The 23,274-nt window shown below is 42.7% G+C and overlaps 1 protein-coding gene across 1 annotated transcript in view; it reads right to left on the bottom strand.

The window, feature by feature from the left end:
- The window catches only part of actn3b (actinin alpha 3b), a 36,973-nt gene that overhangs the window by 6,956 nt on the left and 6,743 nt on the right, over window positions 1–23,274 (bottom strand). Inside the window, exons 2-12 of the mRNA XM_086279042.1 lie at window positions 9,097–9,211; window positions 7,775–7,894; window positions 7,590–7,676; window positions 5,528–5,615; window positions 5,237–5,315; window positions 4,719–4,800; window positions 3,693–3,778; window positions 3,381–3,473; window positions 2,702–2,932; window positions 1,835–1,982; window positions 826–976 (exon numbers count right to left, since the gene is read on the bottom strand). Of these exons, the coding sequence (XP_086135168.1) occupies window positions 826–976; window positions 1,835–1,982; window positions 2,702–2,932; window positions 3,381–3,473; window positions 3,693–3,778; window positions 4,719–4,800; window positions 5,237–5,315; window positions 5,528–5,615; window positions 7,590–7,676; window positions 7,775–7,894; window positions 9,097–9,211 (1,280 nt within the window). The remainder of the gene's footprint in view (window positions 1–825; window positions 977–1,834; window positions 1,983–2,701; window positions 2,933–3,380; window positions 3,474–3,692; window positions 3,779–4,718; window positions 4,801–5,236; window positions 5,316–5,527; window positions 5,616–7,589; window positions 7,677–7,774; window positions 7,895–9,096; window positions 9,212–23,274) is intronic.

The raw sequence follows: 23,274 nt of genomic DNA on the forward strand, positions 1-23,274 counted from the left end.
CTCTCTGGAGTTAAATATTAAAAAATGAAGTGTAAAATTAGAGAAATCTATAATTAAATTACTTTGGTGTGGTATGAATAGCCAACAGTTCAAAGTCTAAAATGTTTGTCCTCTTTCACATTTTCCAAAGCCGTCCAGTGGGTCGGATCAGGGTCTTCACTGGGCCGATTCTGGCCCCCCGGGCCTTATGTTTGACACCCCTGATCTAAAGTAAGGTAAAGTTGAGGAAACTCTTCTGTGAAGTGATCTCATTTCTCCAAATAAGCCGAATATTTGATGCCCTTTTATTAAATGCATAGATATTTCGCCCTCCTTTGAGTTGAGGGGCATCTAAGAACTTTTCTTTCTTGATACCGAGGTCATGATTTGTGCTTTTGAAGTCCTCGCTGATAAATTATACTGTACATTTTTTCAGCTTTACAGTGCCGATCTGCTCATATACTGTAACATCAAAGAAATCATCTCAAGGCTATCTCGGAGAAAAAAAAAGCCCCAAGGAGCTGCGGAGGATAAGTAAATGGCGAGATCAGAGGTTTCCGCTCTCTCGTGAAGCACCCTTTCATCTTTCTTATCTCTCATTAATATTTTCCACTCATCTGTTGCATCTTTTGTTCCTGGCTGCGTTCGTGTTCTCGTCTGCTCTCGACATCCCTGCCGTCACTTCAGCTACTCGCTTTCTTCCCCTGCTCTTCTTCCCATTATGCAGAATAATTGGGATAATGCTTTCTCCACCCCCGCCCCCACCCATCATGATTTTCAACATCTCTCTTCCTCCCCGTGACCTTAACGTCCGGCATTAGGACACATCTCGTCACACGCTCTCACTTCAGCTCCTGAGCGATGGCGGCGATCTGCTCCACCCTGTCCTGGTGAGCGGCGAGGTCGCTCTCGAAGGCCTCGTGCTTCCTCATCAGGGCTCTGATCTCCATCAGAGAGGCCGACTCGTAGTCCTTCTGGGACAGAAGATCCTCCTTACCTGAAACACACACACACACACACACACACACAGTTACTTTAAAGACGGTAACAAGTAAAAGTCGGGCCCACAAGCTTTTAAAGTTTTACAGCTCTCGCTCAGATTTTTATATCTCCCACTCGCTGTATCGTTTCAGTGTCCCCATGAATCATTAGATCCTTTTTAATTGCTCTGTATAATCTTACTGGGCCATTTATGGTGCTTTGATGTGGTTTTGAGGGTTATCTTTTGCTGCTTTGCCTTATTACACAGTAAAGTGTGAAGACTCGCGATTAACGGAGGTAAAAAAAAGCTACAAAACAAGAATAGTTTGATACGTCAAATATAAAAACAACGAGGAGAGGACAAGAGCATGTTTAATATTCGATAAATGTTTCTTTACACAAAAAGGCGACCTTTCAATCGTCGAGTCACTGTGTAAATGACTACGCTAAGAAGGATCCGCATTTGTCACTCTTTAAGGAAGCAAACAGTAAGTAACATTTTTTATAAAGAGCTTCTCGCAGATAGATCACAAAGTGCTTTACAGCAAAGAAAATGAAAAGAATGGAAATGCAACAAATAACAATGTAAAACAGTAAAATACAACAAATTAATTAAAAGCTTGCCTATATAAAAATGTCTTCAGCTGCTTTTTAAACGAATCAATGGCGTCTGCACAGCGTAAAACCAGCGGGAGAGAATTTCACAACCTCGGTGCCGCTGCCCGAAAGGCCCGATCACCAAAAACTGGAGTGATATGAGATCTTTGCTTGGTGCGAAGATCTCTCTTTAATTCAGTTTATTTATATAGTGGCAGCACTCGCTTTAAAGTTATATTGTGAGCTAAATAAAATACAAAATCTATCCACCACCTACCTGTAGTCCAGGCCTCGTGCATGGCGCACTTCTGCTTGAACTTCTCGGCCAGGTGGTCGAGTCTCTCCAGGCGGCGGATCTCTGTCAGCAGCCACTCCTCGTAACCCTTCTCCACCTGCTCCAGACCTTTCCAGGCATTTGCGATGTCCTGAAGGAGAGGGAGCGCTTTCATTATTACCCTGTGCTGAGGAGGAGGAGTGTTAGGCGTATTATCGACACGTTCGAGGGGAATTAAGAGCTCGTGGCGGCCCGCCGTACTCTGACTCTGAATTGATTTGAGATTGTAGACCTTGAGAGGTTTTTAATATCTGTAAATTTCTCAGAAAGCAGTAGCTGAAAAGAGAGTCTCTTTGAAGTTTTGCTTTATACAAAGAAGATGATGAAGAAACTATTTTTTTCTTTTTATCCTTTTATCCTTCTTCTTGACTAATTTGAGCTGAATCTGGGTGAATGTTTGGGCTGGATCGTACTCCACTCACCCTTAGGTGGAAGCTTGCCTGCTGGTGGGACACTATATGTGGAAGTCCCTGTTGGTGACAAACTACTAGAAAAGATTCAGTGTGCTCATTATCTCTGTTTTATTCCCCGATGATGTGTTGGAGTCATTACATAACCTTGCCATGAAAATGAAGGAATTTTGATTTTATTTTGAAAGGGGAGTGCTTTGGCGTTTTCAAAGAGCACCTCGAACAGAAGTGCCCGTGTCTAACCACCAACTGAAGTGTGACTTTGTTGTTTTGGTCTCTTTTTTCAAACTCTACGTCTCATAAAATCCTTTCCAAAGTAACACACAAAGAATTTAATCTTTCAACTGATGTGTGAGCTTGAAAATCCTGAGTGATGCATTAAGTCGTCCTCCTTGCTCACCGACACCATCTTGCCCTCAGAGGGCATGAAGGCGGGCCTGTTGCTAAGCCTCAGCTTGGTCTGCAGGGTGTTGAAGTTGATCTCCAGCTGGCATTTCTCCTGCACGCGGGGCGGCTTGTGGACGCGACGGTAGTCACGGAAATCCTCCAGCTTCTGCTGCATGGCGCGCATGGTCTGCTCCGCCACGCGGTTCTCCAGCCAGGGGATGGTGCGACGGATCCACTCGAGAAGCTGCAGAAGAGAAACGCAAAGGTTACTCAGAGTACTCTGATTACTTCAGTCTGCAGTTTACATGCACACCCACACACATCATATGACCTTTATGACCTATATTCTGTATGTCTTTAGTGAAAGAAAGTCTTTATTTAGGGTCATGTTTGTGCATCAGTTCTAGCTGCTTTGTATATCAGCTACTCGCATGTTTCTGATTATTTAAAGATATAATGCTGTGCAAAAGTCTTGAGCCACCCTTCATTTCTGTACATAGGAAAAAGTTGCTCATATTCCACCGCACTTTCTGCATAAATGCGCTTAGTTGTCAACTTTCCCTTTTATGCTTCTATAACTGAGAAAAAAAAATCGATTTTCATAAAACGACTTCAGTGAAGGAGCAGAAAGAGTGAGGAGAAGTGTGGGACAGACTGAGAGTGGGAGTTGTGCGGTCGCAGCGGTTTCTCACCTCGCTGGCCAGCTTCTCGTACTCCTCCATCAGTTTCTCGTTCTCCTGGTTGACGGCCAGCACCTTGCAGATACGGTTGGCAGCTGTCTCGGCCTGAGAGGGAGAGTAGCAACAGCTGATTTACCCAGATTCACGCAGCTCGCACGTTTACTCAGCGCTGACGTTACGTCACGATGACCGCGTTTCACGTGTGTCATCTGATTTATTCAATTACAAAGGGAACACTTGCTCATTCGGTTTGTGCTCCGAGCTCGTCGATCCACAGAAAAATAACGACATGAAACGTGGAGAAGTGAGGCGACACCAGCTCACCTGTTCTGCGCCGGCGAAGGCGTGGTAGAAGCAGGACACGTAGGTCATGATGGCCTTCTCGTCAGGTTTGGGTGTGTTCACGATATCTGAAGGTGCAAAAACAATGTTGAGCTTTATTATTATATTATTTTAAAATAGTCTTGGCAAAGGTTTGAAAGAATGATCCACAGGGCAGGAAAGCAGAGCAGACGTTTGATTCGTTTTTACTGCATTTTATTCTGAAAAGCCACTTTGTCAGGTTTAAAAAGCATTTTTTTAAATAACATTTTTATTAAATATTTAAAAATCTGATACAGCTTAGTGTGGCAATATTGTATCGATGCAGGGACACTAAACATTTCACTAAAGAACCAGAACTCATCTCACCTGGTAGGAAGCAGCCACAGTCTGACCTGGACTGACTGCAGTCACTCTCAGAGAGACTGATCAAGGTTTGCAAATAACTTAGAAATGCAGACAGATTACCAACATGCTGCCATCAGTCTGAACGGATCTTTGATCCTAACTGGCTGCCAGCTGTTTGTGTCCTCGTTATATTTCTGTAGACCAGGAGGTTTACTGAGTGCAACTGTCACAGTTAAATGTGAATTACTGACGTAAACAGCAACAGACGTGAGTTTTGAGTTTTTATTGCAGTTAATTGTCAGAAACAGACTGTGTGTAACTGCAAACTTGGTGACTGGTGAGTCCCACCTCAGTTAAATATGCTGAATTAAAATGTGACCGTGAAGCGTAAAGAGCATTATGATTTATTCTTGCATTAATCACTCGTTTTAGGACATCTGCCTACAAAGCAGTGATATTTCCAAGGTCAGAGCCGCTGGTTCCTGAGTAGATGCATTTAAAGTGATTTAAAATGCATTCGTTTTTTCAATGAAGATGATTGAATTTTCCGAGCAAGCCGGAGCCACCGTGTCTGCCATCATGCATCTCGCTGCAGCTGAGCTCATCACCGTGTGTGTCAGCATAACAAGACAGAACCCGCTTCCTGCACTGCTCCGTCACGTTGACGTCTCGTGGCCTCACCTTCAGCGTCGAGCATCTTCGGGATGTCCAGGTACTTCTCAGCCACCTCGAAGGCGGTGTTCAGGTTACCGATGGGGTCGTCCTGAAGAAACACACAATCAGTGTCACACACAAAAGACTACACGGGGAAGCACGCCAGCCACGACAGTTCTGATGAGTGTTTTGAAGGCGAGAAATAAACCTCATTAAGAAATGTTTCAGTTTCAGAGTTTTGGCAGGATTTTGGTGAGCAAACAGCAGCGCAGTTTCCAATTCTGTCGCATCACATCCAACTTTAAGGGATGCAATTTTGGCAAATATTCTTATTAACACTCTTAATCAAGCTTGTGATCTACAAGTGCAGTATTGTGATGGGTTGTCTTTTTGGGTTCTTTTTAATGAGCTGAAATCAGTTCACAGGAAAAAATATTTCTAACAGAGCTTCAATGATGAAAGTGAAAAGACATAAAAAGACTGCATTAATCAAGGTTCAGTATAAAGGTTGAAAATAGAGGGGAAAGTAGAGAAGGATGGGCCACCTTTCTCAGTTTGGAGTAGTCAATGAGGTCGGGTCTGTGTCTGTGGATGAGGGCACACAGGGCCAGGCCATCCTTCCAACTGAGAGGAAGAAGAAGAGGAAGGAGGGAGGCATGAGTGAGGAAACAGCGGCAGGCAAAGAGGCGTGAGGAGAAAAGAAGGAGAGTAGATGATCAGTGGGTGACATGGAGCGAGGAAAACATAAAGAGGAAAAGAAATCAGCATCAGACAGAAGTATAAGCTGAATGATTGCAGTTCCCTGCTGATGCCACAGGTCGGCATCGCTCACCCACCTAATGTGGAAGTTCTGTACATTGACGTTCCTGTAGGGGGCAGTCTTCCTCTGGCACCACAGCAGCAGACCCTCCTTAGCAGAGGTCTCTGAAAAAGTTGAGAAGAGGAGATGATTTTAGATGAGGGTTTGTGTTATTTTGAACATTAAGAGAAGAAGAATAACAGTCAGGAAGAGGATGACAGAGAGTGATTGGGGCTGTCAAAAGTTTAAATACTGCACAAAGATGTTTAGGATCAAGATCTGGCATTAAAAAAAGCTGTATGATGTTAGCAGCAGTCAATATATTTCTCAAGCTCGTCTGACGGGTGGCTTAAAGATAATTTCCTGCACTAGTGGAGGGAAGAGGAGTTATGAGAGGTTAGAGCGAGGTCGATGGCGAAGAAAGTCAAGCTGTATGACAGCAGAAGAAGATTGAAGAGCGGAAGCAATAAAAGCTAAGCTAAAGGAGATGACTTGAAGGTAAGTGGGGGCGTGGGGGTGTGGGGGGTGTGGGGGCGGAGTGTGGAAGGACAGAGTGAACAAGGTCGGAGTCTTTGTAAACAAGAATTTATTGTGGGTTGACCTGCTGACAGCATTAAGGTTAAAATAAAATGGCATGAGGTGCAAATGCAGCCCAGGGGTGGGATTACCAAACAAGGAAGCAACAAATCACCCCACACCCACACACACGCACGCACACACACGCACGCACAGAGTTAAAGGCATTAAATCTACTACACTCATTTCCAGCTTCATCGTTTTATTCTACAACTGCATCCACACTGGAAGCGCTTCACTCTCTGTGCATCGCTTTGAAGCCCGCGGCTGGTTGCTTAGGATATTCCAGGCTGCCGTTGCCTAGGTGACCCTCTAATATATTTACTACCAGGTCATGTGCCAATCATCGTGGTTCTTAACTTTCATGGGTAGTCGTTTCAGTTGCTTGGCTAAAGTTTACTTCTGATCGTGCCCACTTCCTGTCCACAGTGGTACCTGTAGCTCTGCTGCATGTCATTCACTTTCTGTGGTCATTGGTTGCTATGGTGCTGCAAATCATTTCTAGTGTGCACGCAATTTAAGATATTATTACATTACTTAAGATAGCTTTGCATGACCATACAGTTTGAAATAAGCTTTATTTAGCTAAAACTGGGCCTTGGTTCATTCTCTGTCAGAAACTAGACATTTTATTTCCTCTTCCTCTTTGATTGGCTTTCCTTTGCAAACAGAAGATGACCATATTAGGATATCTGCTCTTAGTGACATCATACAGAGCTGAGAGTAGAATGGTCTGAAACTGAGTGCTGAGAAGTCTCAAGGAGATGTTGAATATGAGCATCTACAGTTTTAACAGTATATATACACTTGTGTGTGTGTGTGTGTGTGTGTGTGTGTGTGTGTGTGTGTGTGTGTGTGTGTGTGTGTGTGTGTGTGTGTGTGTGTGTGTGTGTGTGTGTGGTTTATCTCATTTCCTAAGAAGATGACTCAGAATGCCCTTCACAGATTTGACTGACTAGACATATCCAAGCTGCAGTGCTCGTGCTGTTGGTTTGCTTTCATAAAGTGCATAAAGGCAAAAACACAGGTCATTTTAGCTCATTGCTAGGTGGTTGCCAGGCAACATTTTGGCATCATAAAACATTATGCACAAATTAAGAGTTGCGGATATAAGCTAAATGTTATTATTGTGAAATAAAAATGATATGGTGCTTTTATAAAGTGTTGTAAAGCTGAAAACGGTGCTTCAGGGGCCTGAGATGCACCTGTGTGCCAAGTTTGGTTGTTCAGCTCCTGATTGTGTGGGAGGAGTTGGCAGCCAAAGAAACAAATAAACACACAGAGATTTTGTGTATTCTAGCAAGATGTGTTTAACTTTGCGTTCACGTGACTGTATTTGAGACACAGACAACTGTCTCTGTCTGTTGTGCTCAGGCATGGTGACTGCTCCAGCAGTTTGGCCAAACTCTTGCAAAGACTAATTGCAAACTCATAACTCGTGCATTATCTCACTATTTAAGTGACAACCACTAAAAAAGTTAATTTAAGCTTAAAAAATTCAGTGTTGCTTTATGGAAACACACCTTCCACAGAGATGTCCTGGATGGCAAAACGCAGGATGATGGTCCAGATCATACCAAGAGTCATCTTCACGTTACCGTCGACGATTTCTACAAAACCAAACACACGGACGCGTGTTACTCGTCTTAGCAGATCCTGATGAATTAATCAGATAAAACTCAGACTCATTTTAAAGGTCTTGTCTCACCCTCAGCACCAATAGACACCAGCTTGACCCCCTTGCTGCAGATGAAGTCCAAAGCTTTGTTAACGTTGGCGATCTTGTGGAAACGCATCTTGCCTTTGTCGGGTTTGGGCAGCCTCTCACCTGAGAAAGACGAGGAACAGATTTATTAGCTCGTCCATCAAGCTGATCAGTAGTTATTTTTTAAGCTAAGTGTCAAGGAAAAATACACCATCTCCAAGAACATGTGATCTCAATTTTACTTGTTTGTGTTAGTTTATTTACCAAAGAACACAGTTATGAATTATAAGAGTAATTCCATTCATGAAACCTGCAGAGATGTAGCCAATGTGACACCACCTGTTACTATGTAGTCTACAGTTTTCAATATTCTAGCTCAGGATTTTGATCATCACCATCTCAGTTTTTTTTGGTTTGCTCGTTTTTAAACCAGACATCACAAAAGACAAGTAGACCTGCCAGGGAAATGCTGCGAACCAGTCAATCACAAGGTAGAACCGCCTACTTTATCCTATACAGAGTTTATTAAAAAGAATGATCCGACTCCAAAAAGCTGTAATCCTGCAGCGTTCACTGGTAACATTTGACACACGTACTGTTAGAAAGCGCGGATTCATGAGTTTCACGTGGTTGCTGGCAGGTAGCGACGGAAGTATTCAGCCATACATTTTAAAATTTACCACAAGTTTCTATGTTCGTTAGATGATTCTTTCTGATACAACAGTCAGAAATTAAAAAAATATGACTTAAAACTTGAAATAGAAACTAACACTGAAAGTTTTCATTGATGTCATAAAATCACATGAGTGATAGTTTAATGTTCCTCTTAGATTTCCTTTACAGTCAGACTTTGTTCAGTCTCCCCCTGGTGGCCACAAGAAAGAATGCAAGTACTTTATTTGTTTTTTTTTTAAACGTCTCCATCTTTGAGATACAGTCTTCTTATTTTCAACTAACTGTTTTAAAACAGATTTTTTTGCTGTTCTCCATCATTATGCAAATGAGTAAATCATTACTATAGTCTGACAGGAATTATAGAAAATTATATATAAAGTGATGATGACTGCTGGATTTTATAGATGGAAGAAGGTACAGAGTGGGAGTGAAACCAACAATGTTTAGGAGTTTGAGTAATCAACATCAGTCTCATTCTACAAAGAAAATGACAAAAAAAAAAGAAAAAAAAAAAAGAAGTGTCACCAAAATAGCAAAAGATCTGCTCTTTTCTTACCACAAGGATGTGCCAAATCCAAGTATGTGATCCGGTATCATTCAGTTTTTAAATGTGTATACATGCATGGGTGTGTGCTCTCAATGACATCCACCTGATATGACCTCCAGCAGCAGCATGAGTTTGAGGCCATTTCTGAAATCCTCTTCAATGTTCTCAATCTGTGTCCCGGCCTTCCTCAAGTGGGAGTTACACCAAGCTGTGAAGGTCTAAAGGAGAGAAGAGACGGAGGCTCACAGGTCATATGTACCACATATTACACATTTGCATTCACAGACTTGACCTGCCGTGCACGCACACACATACATCACACAGAGAGCCAGAAACACACGGTTTTACAAACTTTACACACACAATTTGATGCTTCCCCTTTGAAACCGGGGTCACAAAATGCTTAGCGAGGCCCGAGCTGTCCTCTTTAATCTGTGACCTTTCTGCGACTGCGGCTGCTGAGGGAGAGCGGGCGCAGTCACACTCTGACACTTGTGTCAGTTTGACGGCCGCTTGATCTTAGTTCAATCTGACTTTGGGCTCAGATCATTCTGACGTGTGCTTTTTGAAGCTGTGGAACTTCCCAGATGAATTCATAAGAGGATGAACGACGCTCACTGTAATAAACAGGTGTAATCTGCAGAACTAACATGTGATAATTACCAAGAGGTGTTTGAGTCATTTGTATGCTTGGTTTAACTAATAATGGATGCATATCTGGACACGTTTGCATTTTAATTAGGACTCTGCACTTTAGGAAACATGTGCACACCACGAAACATACTTTCACATGAGAACTCTTAAATATTTAATGATTATTTATTGAACATTTTAATGATTCTATTTTCCAGACACATGATGAGGATAAAGAGATAATACTAGCCACTAATTCTGCTGATTAGCATGTGTCCCAGGGGGTCTGAAGACTATTTAAAGATTCTGGGAGAGACCAAGGTGGAAAGGGTGGGGGGAGTTGCTGGGGTTGCCAGTGGGCTGCCAGTTGTCAGTTAGAAGGTATACGTTTGCTCCTGGTAGAGGCTGCCACGTTAAGCTGGTGAACTGAAGCCTCGATAAATAAATAAAACAAACTTGTGCTGCTCAATGGTCATTTGTTACACATGCAAAAGACTCCTCAGCATCAGCGCCATCCATTTCAACAGCTGGACATTCAAGTGCAGTAAAGTGAAGTCTGCAAGTGTTCAGGAAGGTACCTGTTATTAAAAAATAAATTAAAAAAAAAAAAAAAAATCACACATTTTACTCGGGCGATACGTCTTTCAGTAGCTACAAATCACCCGTTTTGGAAACCAAGCTGCTCACTGAGTGATGGTGGCGTGTGTAATAGACAGAAATGGCTCTTAAGCGCTGAGTGCTTGCCTTCGGTCTGTCTGGAAAACTGCCTAATGGCGTCAGGCGTACGTGCAGGGGACAATTCAGTGCGCCATTCAATCAATCAATCAGCTGCTGAAAGGTATTTCTGAGAGGCTTTCCATGCTGTTTAGCTTTAATCTGAAAAAAACAAAACAAAACAAAAACGTGTGTGTGCGCTTGTGTTCAAACTCAGGGGTGTGAGTGTGCGTTAGGGCTTCTGCTGTAGAGCCAAAACTTTGCCAGGGTTTGGAGGATGCGGGGGTGTCGAAGCAGAATAAGTACATGAGCTGAATAACTAACTACAGATGATTGTGTGGGTGGAGTGAGGAGAGACACAGAGAGAGAGGGAGATGTATAAAGTAGCAATGAAACAGGGTTTGTGCTCAGTAGGTAAAAACATAAATTTCCCAACACAGCAAAGCACATTAAATAGCCCAGGAATCAAAATGCATGTGCCCTTTAAAGTAAGTGGGTGTGTGTTTATGCCTATATGAGCTTCCGGGCCTCGCGTCTGCATCTGCCTGCGCGGACAGAAAAGCAAAGACGCAAAGTACCAGAGACACAGATAAGACAGAGATGTCTGAGTGGAAGAGGAGAAAAAGTCGCAAATTAGAGTGAAGGGAAAGTACAGCATGTGGGGGAGAGTAGACACTGCTCATCTCTGCATGTGCTCTAGAGCTGAAATGATTATCTAATTAGTTGATGGAGTGAAAAATGAATTAACCTGATGACTAATTGAAGCAAATTTCCTTGTTCCTGTTTCACAGCTCTAATGATTTTCTGCCCGCTGTTATGTAAATGCAAACTGAACATATTCATCATTTTTTGACATTTTATAGATAAACCGTTACATAAAGAGTTTTCAGGGCTGGCTCTGCTTCACTCACACTGATTTTCTCTCCTTCCTGGAGGAGACTGGTGATGGGCTGAAAGTTTCTTATAATTAAACGGATGCAATGTAAGCATGTGATGATTTATAATATACTTTATACAGAGTTGCTTAGAAGCCAATATTCAGTTTGACCGCGTTTATTCTTCAACACAGTCTGAACTCTCTTAGTCAGTCTTTCCATTTCTTTAAGCAGGAATAGTTCTCCAGGCTTCTTGAAGGACATTCAAAGCTCTTCCTTGGATGTTTCTGCCTTTTGTTCTGTTCTCTGTCGAAATGATCCCACACTGCTACAGTGTTGAAGTCAGGGCTCTAAGGAGGCCAATCCACAACAGCTTTTATTGCAATGGCAGTCTGTTTGCTGAAAAATGAAGCCGTTTCCAGATGATATTACATGGTGCTCAAAATCTGGTGGTACTTTCTGTGCTCATAATTCTTCAATTTTGGCAAAATCTTCAACACCACTGGCTGCAATACAGCCCAAACCATGACAGAGGGTCCACTGCGTTTTACGGGTGACTGCAGACTCACAGTTGTACCTCTCTCCTGACCTGTGCACATACCGATGATGTAAAATCTGGATTCGTGACTTCATCACACCTGTTGCTATCGATTTTCAGTCCAGTTCTTGTGCAATTTGGGATACCTCAATCATCATGTTTCTTAAGAATGGCTTCTTCACAGCCACCCTTCCACTGAGACACTAAATGGAGTACCTGAAGAGCCGAATGGAGGTCCTGTATCAGATCTTTGCTAGGTTTTTTCCCCCCTATTTCTTAAGAATATGACTTTCAAATACTGTCCATCTGCTGCAGAGAGCATCTTAGGCCTGAGAGGCCTTCTTATGTCCTCCACTAGTCCAGTTTCCTATTTTTTTTAAAGGAGAGACTGCACACCATGCCAAGGTTTCTGCTTACAGCCCTTTGGGAATCTTTGGTATTTTGCTTAAATTCAGCTAAATAAATGGGAACAAGTTGTGTGTTTTTACGAGAAGCTGCTAATAACAAATTTCCTAAAGATACAAATTAAAATCGGTTCTTTGCTAAGTTGTCTGTTATGTGTATTCACAACACTTGATCACCACTAGAAGCCTTTTTTAGGCTCAGGCGATTCATGGGTCATGTATACATTAAAAAAAGGCCAAAAATGATTACCTAAACATTATGAGTTCGAATGCATGTTTTTGACTTAAAAAAAAAAAAAAACTTTTTTGAAGACTATAAAAAAGAACTTTTGATGTGATCTTAGGATCAACGGTCATCAGTGGAAGTACCTTATTTAAATGCAAATTAGAGACTTGGTTTCTTTGCATAATATTTCCATCTTAAGCTACTTTAAATGTGTCCCATTACAGTGTTTTGGGTTTTATTGACCAGCTGTTTGGATTTAGTTAAATATTCTGTGAGATTTAGTGTTTTGTGCGATCTGGGCTAATTTGTAATCGCACAGAAGAAAACTTTTACTTTTGACCAAGTATTTTTATACTCCAGTACAAGTAGTTTTACTATTAGAATCACTGTCTTTTGCCAGATTTGGACATTTGGAAACTAAATTTGTCACACCTGGAAATCAAAAATGGATTCAATCTGAATTTGAGATTGAAGGTCAAAGAAAAGGAGACTCGTAGACAAAGAAGCAGCAAAGCGGAGGAGCGGAGAGGAGAGGAGTGACAGGAATGCCCAAGCCCTGCTGTAATTTGATGTAAGGGTCTGGAGGGGAGAAGAGACCGCCTGTCCAACCAGCAGGTGCTCATCTCCTTTGCCATGCATGACCAAATTTAGACAGACTCCTAATCCAGCACACACAGACCACCCGGCCAAACTGGAGAGGGGACAAGGAGGTGTGTGACGGAGAACGGAGGAGGTGGAGACAGGGAGGTGGGCGGTAGGTGTGGAGGCTAAAATAGGTGGAAAAGGAGGAGAAAGAGCTGCGAAGGGGAGGGGAGGGGCAAGGAGTGAGGGGAGGTGGCGGAGGCTAAATCGGATTGCCATGGGACACCAGTGGACAGCTGAGAAGGCAGGATTCCTGAGGTGAACTGTAAGAGTCCAAGACAGGAGGAGGAGGAGGAGGAAGGAATGGATTTAAGAATATGATGAGATATAAAATAATAACTTGAGAAAGTGTGGGAAAGATGAGAGGGGTGATGCCGCGTCTACATCAAAGGGAAAGCTGTTAGAAGCTGACGTGGCGCTAAGTGAAATTAAGGATTCACTTAACCTGGAGACACAAACACAATCACAGATTCATTAAATCCAAAACGCTGCATGAGCCTCAGATAAAAAAACAACAATTAACTGTGACACATGTGAAACTACAGCTGATACTTTTCTCCGTCTGTGCTGTACCGCTTCATTATCTCCCCCCACCCGCCAGCCGGCCCCTCCTCGGTCTGCTGTAACGCCTGTGGTGGTCGTCAAAGTCCGCCGGCATGAAGTCACCCTCCATCCCAGCATCCTCCCCCCTCCCCTCTTCTTTCTTCTGTCTGTCTGCACCTGTTGGTCCGTCCTGGCTCAGCTCAGCTGGGACCTTTTTACTTGTAAAATGAGGTCACAGTGTAGCCCAGCTGAATGCCCGTCATGACTACGTCCCCCCAGGAGACCCAGGGCTGCAGACCCCCCACCCTCCAAATACATCTGACACACACACACGTTCCCACACATTCTTCCTCCCATCTCAACGGGCTATGAGCTCCTGATAATGTCAGCTACCCAGGCTGTTCATCACAGAGCTGACGCAACCGCAAGCTCTTTACGGCTCCTGAAAAGAACGCACATGCTAGCAGAAGATGCAGATTAATTACTTTGTTGGAGGGATAAGCACGACTAATGTAGACTAGATGATTAAAGGCTGGTGCCCTCATCAGCAAGTGGCAGAACAACCTCTGGTTAGAGTTAATATTCATACTTTGTGACTACACAATGCCCGTTAGCTGCTAAGATGTTAGGAGCTAGCTGCCACTAGCTGGAGCTCTAGCTCCAGTAGATGACAGCACGACCGCTAACCAGAGATGCCCAGACCGCCTGCTCCATAGACACCTTCTTGAAGATGTACTCTCTCCAGAGTGTCCTGGTCTCCTTCCAGTAGGTAGAACACCTCACTCTGGAACAAGCATCATCATTATCAGACGCACGAACCACCTCAGCCAGCTCCTTTAAAGGTAGAGGAGTAGCAGCTCCCCTCTGAGCCCTGCCTGCTGCTCTTTATATGAAGCACATTACTGTATCATTCTTTCACATATTAACCCTCGTGAGCTCGGCCATAGGTGGGGGTAGGAACACAGACTGACGATTCTCACGTTTCATTAAAAAAGACATGAATGTAAAAATGATATCAAGACGACTGATTGATTATAATTTGAAGAATCAGTGCCAAAGCTCAAAAACATCCTCTTTTCCCCGACACCTTAAACATCATCTTCCAGCTGTGAACCCTTTTTGCTATTATGAAAAATGTCGGCTAATGATTATAAAACTATATTTAAAATGAAGGATTATTAGAATGTCGATATGTCAAACGTTAGGAGATGCTTTTAGTAATGCTTCTTTTAATGAGGTTACATTTAAGAAAAGCCTTCCATCATAAAGTGAGTGCCGCATGACACGGCGGCCGTAAAGTGGGATTATATTGAGTTTACCTCCCGCATAAATCTCAGCGCCCTGCGTGCACAAAATAGCCTTCCACAGCTGACCATCACACACACAGACACACACACACAGTCAGCTGTAGTTGACTTGATGATTAGTCCAGACTGAGTGCTGCTCCACATATATCAACCCTGTCTTTGCACTTTCATAGCTCCATTTCTCTGCCTCAGCCTCTCCTAAGGAAATCTAAATAAATAAGAAAATAATACATAGATAAATAAATATAAATCACTTCTAATAAGATGCATAATTACATAAACCTTCAGGACAAGCTCAGCTTACACCTCACCTCTTTGCACTACTGCGTCGCTGGCTGCAGGCCTTTTTTTTTTTCCCCAAAAGAGTGTTTAGATTTAATTACAAAAGTCTACAGTAGCTGATTTCACTAATGAGTGCCTTCGATCACACGAGGCTGATCCAATTACAGAAATATGTTTGTCTGGAATAAAAATGTGCACAGCGATGTGGCTTACAGGGAACACTGCCAGCGCAGATCATCTCTGCATTTCTTTGTGTGCCAGTCTTAAGATTTGGTGCGTTTTAATCTGCTGATTGTGGAGGGAAATTATAAGGTCTGTGATGTGGAGCAGAATTAAAAACAACAAGCAGAGCATTAGAAAAACAAATTGGCAGCACTTGGTGGTAGAAAAGCAGTTAAATCGATTGTAAACCATTTTCGGAAGTCTCTGTTATTGTCAGTAAGTGCTGCGTTTTAGAGCATCACTTAGCGAGGCCATGATGGAGGAAGACAGGACGCTTTCACTGCTGCGCTCAACTCTAAGCCCCTAACCTCATTCTTTCAACTTTCGTTAGTTTAAATAAAGAATAATGGTGAGGGTGCACAGAAAAGTATTCTTTTTCATTCTCTAGCATTTGTCCTGTGGTTTGTAACTAAAGTGTTTTGAGCCCAGCTCTATAAAGTCTGAGTTCTCCATAGTACAGAAAGCAAAGGGTTTGTTGAAAATCTATAACCTGTCAGCATGTTGTGACTGAAGTGGAGTCTCTGCGCTGGATGTTTAGGATTTGAGCTTATGAGTGGAGCCAATCACAGGTCTTTCCCAACCAGATCAGGTGAATAGTCCAGAGTAAAACATGAGAAAAGTCATGGGACGTAAAGAGACTGAGTGGCTGCCTTCTTTAGATGGGCCTAGCCCAGCGTAGCTCCTGTGGCATCACTCATAGTTTCTGAGCATTTCTGCTTGCACCCCCCACCCCAATGTGACGACAAGGGGCAGGTATGACTGTGAAACCCCATGCTTATTGGCTAATACTTGTGGTTGTTTATTATCCAATGAGAGTGCAGTTTCATACTGCAGCTAATCATTCATTTTGATGATAGTTTGAGCAGCGTTTACAAATCAGACTTTATTAAATTATCCAAAATGAGTCAAACATATGAGGAAAGTGTTCACATGATGTTGTGTCAGTATGTTTTATATAAAAATCTGTTCGTGTGGTTTGAAAGGAAAGAGCCAGTCTTCCCACAGTACACCTGCATGTGCCCAGCCTTAATTTAGCCCAGGTATTTATGTCTGTGCCACTTTAAAAATAGCCTGCCTGCAGGGCTGACATTTGGGACCCCATTCACACCTGTCCACTACAGCTACCTTTGGTCACACTGTTCAGCACCCATGTACAAACCGGTGACAGCTCACTCACATGCATGAAAACACTGCGCTCTTTTATTTACGAGGTATTTATGCTTGTGATTCAGGGCTAAGATTAAATCCAGAGGAAGATTAAATTCAGAGGAAGACAATAAAAATAATGTATATACTGCTGTGAGCACTGAAGATGCAATTATTGCTCTGAAAACTACCAAAAGCCATAAATCTATTTATAGCCGTGTCGATTTTGAACCGCGAGCACGTCAGTCCACCTGTCGGGCAGCAATGACTGTTTGCACAGAGAGCAGCAGATGCACCCTTTCCCCCTCTGCAATCAAAAGCTGCAGCTTCCAGAGTCAACAGACCACAGGTCAGTACTTATTAAAAACACACACAGACACAACCCCTGAACTGCTCCTGCTCATTTCATTCGCTGCGTTTTTAAGCTACAATAATCCGTCTCGTCATCAGTTTTTGGTTTAATTTACATATAATGCATAAATAACTCAGTAAAATATTCTGTGAGGTTTGCTTGCACCACACAAGCTGCTGTGATTTAACTACACTGACAGAGAGAGCAGGAAATGTCACAGGCTGTGTTTCTGTGTCACTGTATGGCCAAAGTGCACAGCCTGCTCTCTGTGAGCACTGCCGAGCTCTCCTCTTGATCACACTCAAAAACCAAAAAATTAAAAACCCAAATAAATAAGCCTCTTGCATCGACGCCGCTGTTCACATTTGTAAAATACTTTGGAGAGCTGCTGACATGATGACATTTCCAGGATTTGCACATGAAAACACTGACGGCGCTTATGTAAGTCCTCAATCACGACACTTCTGACAGACTGGAACAGCCGCGGTTGAGCCATATGAGCTCTGAGTGGACAAACAACACTCCCATCAAGGCTCGTCATCTCAAACAAGTGTCAGTAAAGAAGAAAATCACAGCACTTCTGAAACTACGACTGTTGGTGTGTGTGTGAGAGAGGCAAACTCAAATCCACACTAATAAAAAGGTGTTCAGCTGTCAGCTACACCTAATGGAGAGAATTAGAAACATCATCTTTTCCTTTCAGCCTCTTAATGGCAAAACTAGAGCTTTACAATGAGGAACTATATTTTCAGCTATGTGTGTCTGACATCACTTTCCTCACATCAGAGCTCTCTAGTAAACAACAACTGCACCAAGTTCCTCCACCGAGGTTTTAAGAGTTGATAAAGTGACAGGACTGAAGTGGAGGAGGCTAACGGTTACAACACACAACAGGTGTCACCAATATTTAGGAACCACCAGCACTTCACCCCACCCGCCCCCCTTATAGTCTTTAAATACACCCCACCCCTCAAAAAGAGATCCGGAGCCCTGAACTTCGATGCCACGGGGATGATTTGGGAAAATGACGTAATGTATCCTAAACACACCTCTAACAGGCCAGCTGACCACTGCTGTGACACATGCTTAGATTGGATTTCAAATAAAACCAAACCACACAAAATTCAATTCATATCTGTTAAGAAAAAGGAAAATAACGAGCTAATCAAAGTAAATAATCAGTGGACGAACAAAGCCGGATGAAACGGTTAACTGGCACCAGCTGAATTTGAAAGAAAGAACTGCATAAAGCAACAGACTCAGCCAACAGTGACTCATATTTGGGGAAAAAGCAAATGAAGATTCACATTTTTCCAGCTTGAACTGGTTAAGCAGTTACTGGATGGATGGATATCAGCCAGTGTCAGGTAAAAGTACTGCACGAGCAGTTCTAAGTTGCATTTTCGGTCTGAACCTGTACCCGGCATGAATTTATCAGCCTTCCTTTCTGCTGCTTCTCTGTGAAGGATTAACAGCCTTATACCCAAAGATCCTGCTGACAACAAGGCCAGCGCTGGCCGCCAATGCAACACCGGTGCGTCCCAACCTGTGGATTTATGCCTGCGTTTAGAGGATAAAAGGGACTAGGACACCTCGTCCAGTCAGTGTGTGTGACAGTGTGTGCAAGGTGCCAGATGCCAGTGAGATATGCTGGGTGCACGTGGGACTTTAACAGGTGAGTGAACAGGTGGGGAAAGACAACAGCACTCCACCCATTATGGTAACGTTTAAAGATTTAAGGATGAGTTTTGTATGGACATATTGGATAAGCGGCATCATGTGCTGCATTTTGATCGGATTCAGAGCACTCAAGTTTGCCACCTTAGAGATTGGCAGTCGCTTCCAGATCAGGTATTCCATTTATTGTGTGTCCATGTCTGAACACCACCCAAGGGACAGGATGGCTAACCTGGTTTAGTCAATCACTCGCTCTGACACAACCATCTGTCTGAGTTGTCATATTAATTGCTTCGACTCCGTGAGGAGGAGGGGAAACATCGTGTCCCTCCCGGCTCCATTATGCTGCCTCACATTGTGTTCCACTGCTGCGTGGCTCCAGGTTGCTGCACTACCAGAATGATGATGCGAGCCACAAATGCCAGCCAGAATTTAACAGCATACCCTTACAAGCGCAATCTATGCACGAGTGTACGATGTGAACTGGAAATGCTGGCAGCAGCACAGATGCACGTTTTTCAAAATGTTGGTTTTATGTAAAAAAGACAAAAGAAGAGAAAGGACAGAAAAGTGAACGCAATTATTTAGAGGACAGATTCTTGGCATTTCCCTCAGTTGCACGTCATCTCAGTTCACTTTGCAGCGTCTTCGGGGACAAATGATTTAAAGTTGTCTGGTAGCTTTTTGTGATTCATGCTTTTATATAAGCTTCTCTGTCTGCCACGAAGTAACTCAGCCACAACAATGCAATACAGTTATCAACAGGCCGATGTCAGCCATCATCATTATCAACAGTTTGTCCTGAGAGGTCGAATAACCAAATCAAATGATCCAGGGTAAAGTTAACTAATTTGCAGTGCAGAAGAAGAAACTTGCAGAGAGCAGGGGAAATCCAATCAGAGGTAATAAAATCAGCAGACAATAATGCTGCCCACACAGATGGAACTACAGTGAAGTAAACATATAGAATCCATAATTGCCTCTTTGGGACTTTTAAGGGACATTTTCTCCTCAGTGACAGAGATATCACGTATATTGTACATCATATGATTGTCTTGCAGTGTTGTGGGAACATAATCATTAGAGACAGATGCATGAAAGATGGATGGAGAACTTCTGGTCTGAAATATGAAAATTTAAAGTATCTTCAAAACCCACCTAAACGCCAGCAGGTGGCAGGTTGTCTGGTTGTAAATGTAAATCTATGAGAAAATTACATTTACACATCAAATTAATTAATTAAGTAAAATTTATAGACCTCAGAATGTGAGTCATGTGACCTCTAACATGATTTATAGTGGCTAGTTGGGATTTCACGATAAGAGACATTTAGTAGTCAGTGCCAAATGCCATGTTTCTCACAAAATGGTTGCTAATTAGCAAGATATATAAAATATATACAAAGTAGGAATGTCACCAGAACCGATACTTACGGTACTTGTTTTTCTTTGGTAACGTAGCCGTTGGCAGGGTATGTACCGAAGTGGTCTTCCAGACCTGAAGGGGGCAGTATAAAGCTACATGTGTCCTAGTCTACCCTTACATGCTGAACGGACGCCCACATCATCGGATAATAACTGATTTCCAAATTGCAATATGCAAACTTTTTGGTTTTTCAGACCAAGGAAGGAAATCCTTCCAATTTAGCAAAGCAGCTAAAAGGCCAACATTCAGATCTGTTTAAATAATAGTAAGTTTAACTTCATATTTAGAAAGGTACAAAGTGTCATCCTTCTCATTTTATCCTGAAATACACTATAATGTTTAGTTTGAGACAGCTGCATTACTGATGTGAAGTCAGCTTTGATCCATATTGTAAAATGTTTACAATAAAAGCTAATGCTAACATTAGCAGGCTACTCGGCAAAGATTCTAACGTTTTATTGTTTATTGTCAATAAAATATAATGTTGATAAGGAATATTTTTTGTCTAAATACACATTTTGTTTCATCTTTCTTTAATTTCATCTTGAATTAGGAACAAGCTAACTCTACTCATATTAGCACCAAATACTAAATCTTTGGGATTCATTACATCCCCAACACAACATTAGCCACTACAAACGGTTCAGCATGTGGCGCGCTGGTTGATTTCTAAACGGCAAAGTTCTCTCAAACAAAAAAGTAACGTGTGTTTCAGCATAACACAACGTACTTCCATATCCAGCTATCGATAATTTGGGGCAAAGCTATCTCAGCGGCTTTGCTAGTCGCCGTCTTCCACATGTAGTTTTTCCTTGTGCTTGTGGGTGCCCTTCATCATGTAAGGACGCACAAGAATACTTGTAGTGGCGTGTTGTCTCCACAGTACCACCGTGTTTTCAGGATTTTGGCATCAAAAAGTATAAGTATTGGCTCTGGTGACATCCCTAGTGGCTACATCCATCTTCTACATACAGTCTGTGGTATTTGGCTCTAAACTGACTGTGGCAGGAGTCAGAGATTACAAAAAGCAATTAAATGACAACCATCCAATATTTGTTGAGTAATTTCACCCAAAACTACAAACTCACAGTGCAAACAAAAGGACTTGATTAATCCTGTGGCTGATATGAATTTCAGTGTGAACTTTCATGCCAGATAACACAAAAGCCAGCCAGCAGTCTTGTAAAGCTCTCTTTATATTGCCAGCTATGTGGAAGCAATGTCTGATGTACTACTTTAATTACTTGAAAAACTACCAATCAAAGTGAAAAGTTTTTTTTCACAGTGCTGTTACTTTAAATTGTCAGCTGGGGTGTATATAATAACCCTTATTTTCTGCTGGCACTGCAACACACACACACACACACACACACACACACACACACACACACACACACACACACACACACACACACACACACACACAATCCTTATCTTGCATTGTTCACTCTATTACAGCTTTCAGCCTCTTTCTTGGTACATGAGTGAGCAGGTGAATTGACTGTGTGATTGATGGTGGAGAATAAAGGTGAGTGTACAGGTTCACGGTGGCTGCATGTCGACTCTTTTGTCGTTTAATGAGCTCTGGACTTGAAGACTGAGGGGAGATAAATTGGTGTAAGTGGTTGCGGAGGATTTATGACAGTGCGCCTGCGACTGAGGATGGGGGGGGGGGGGGGGGGGGGGTGGTGGTGGTGGCGGGGGGTTGTTTCTAATTTCAGTAGGCAAGTTCTTTCTCTGTAATAAGAGGCAAAACTCTCCAGGCAGATCTGGGGTCAGCTAATTCCATCTCGACAGAAACCTCGACCGTGAAAAAAAAAAAAACGGTGTGTGAAACTGATCCGAGGCTGCCTCTAGTAGATGCGCCCCAGCTACAATTCTCAGCATTCATTTAGCCAAAAGAGCAAGTCACAGATGACCTTGTGATTTTGACTTCGGCCTCCATTAGAGAACCACAAAAAGGCTATTGAATCCTCGAGTCAGGCGATCCCACAACTCTGGTTTCATTTTGTTATTTGCGGGTTGTGAAGCTAAAGCCAGAATGAGCACACATGACGGCTGCTTCGTCATTCCTCAGTTTGCATCCATGTGGTGAGCTCAGACATAAGCAATCATTGGAGCAGGCTGATGATAAAAAGCCCACATCTGTTTCGGAAGGACACACGAGGGTAAAATTAGTCAAATAAAAATTACGTTTTCTTGCCATTTAATTTTCTTTTCGGTATTTCTTTTAAATATGACCTGCTAGAACTCTTCTCGACATTAACCATTAATAAAGACAAAGGAGCTTGCAAAGAAAAGCGTCTGGACTTCTTTAAGTTGCTTGAAGACGTTTCACCTCTCATCCGAGAAGCTTCTTCAGTTCTAAGGTCAAATGGTGGAGAGTCCGTTTTGAGATCCCTTCCCAGACGCCTTAACGCCCACTCACATCCTGGGCCATCTGACCTCAGGAATTCGCATGATAAGGTGGGGCCAGGTTTCACAATGAACACACCCGAAACTCTGGCTGATTGGGACGCCCAGTTTCCCACCTTGTCTCAGGTGATTAGAGGATCATCAGGGGGTCCTTTTGTCCCTCTGTGGGGGGAAACTCCCACTAGGTTTATATCTGGGACTCTCCACCATTTGACCTTAGAACTGAAGAAGCTTCTCGGATGAGAGGTGAAACGTCTTCAAGCAACTTAAAGAAGTCCAGACGCTTTTCTTTGCAAGCTCCTTTGACTACGATGACCTGGATGACTGAGAACCTTCACAGACATTAATAAAGACGCCGTTTTAATAGGAACATCTGTAAGTCATTTTGCATGAATATAGAACCTGGAGGCTGCTGCTGTGCAACACTCGACCCATAAGCTCGTCTTAAAACCTTTAATAAAGTAAAATATATACATTTACAGCTGACTGTCAGTTAAGTAAATAACTCTGTTATTTTGCTTTGGTTTTTGGTATTTGAAACTGGAGCTGCCTCCACAGAATAGCATACAGCTTTTAAAGCCATTATAAAGCACATAATGATATCCCTGTGACCTCAGTCCTATCATGAGGCACAGACTCACCATCTCATCCTCTGCGGCCTATAAATATCCAGTGCATGCAGCAAGCACTCAGCCCTAACATTATGAGCTTAGCTCACTTTTTATAAAGACAGGTTCAGGTGTCTCATTCGTCTCATTACTACATGAAAACTCAATAGCATACACACTGCCTGGACCTGAGGTGACATTTTGCAGGTGTTTGGCCATCTGTCCTCTAGGTGTGTTTAGTTACCGAGGGGCACGGCGCTTGGCGGGCTTCT

The sequence above is a fragment of the Aulonocara sp. 'chitande type north' Nkhata Bay genome, linkage group LG3, assembly GCF_057382095.1.
Source record: "Aulonocara sp. 'chitande type north' Nkhata Bay isolate Kocher_YH1m ecotype deep benthic linkage group LG3, A_spYH_male_GT1.1, whole genome shotgun sequence".
Classification (NCBI taxonomy): domain Eukaryota; kingdom Metazoa; phylum Chordata; class Actinopteri; order Cichliformes; family Cichlidae; genus Aulonocara; species Aulonocara sp. 'chitande type north' Nkhata Bay.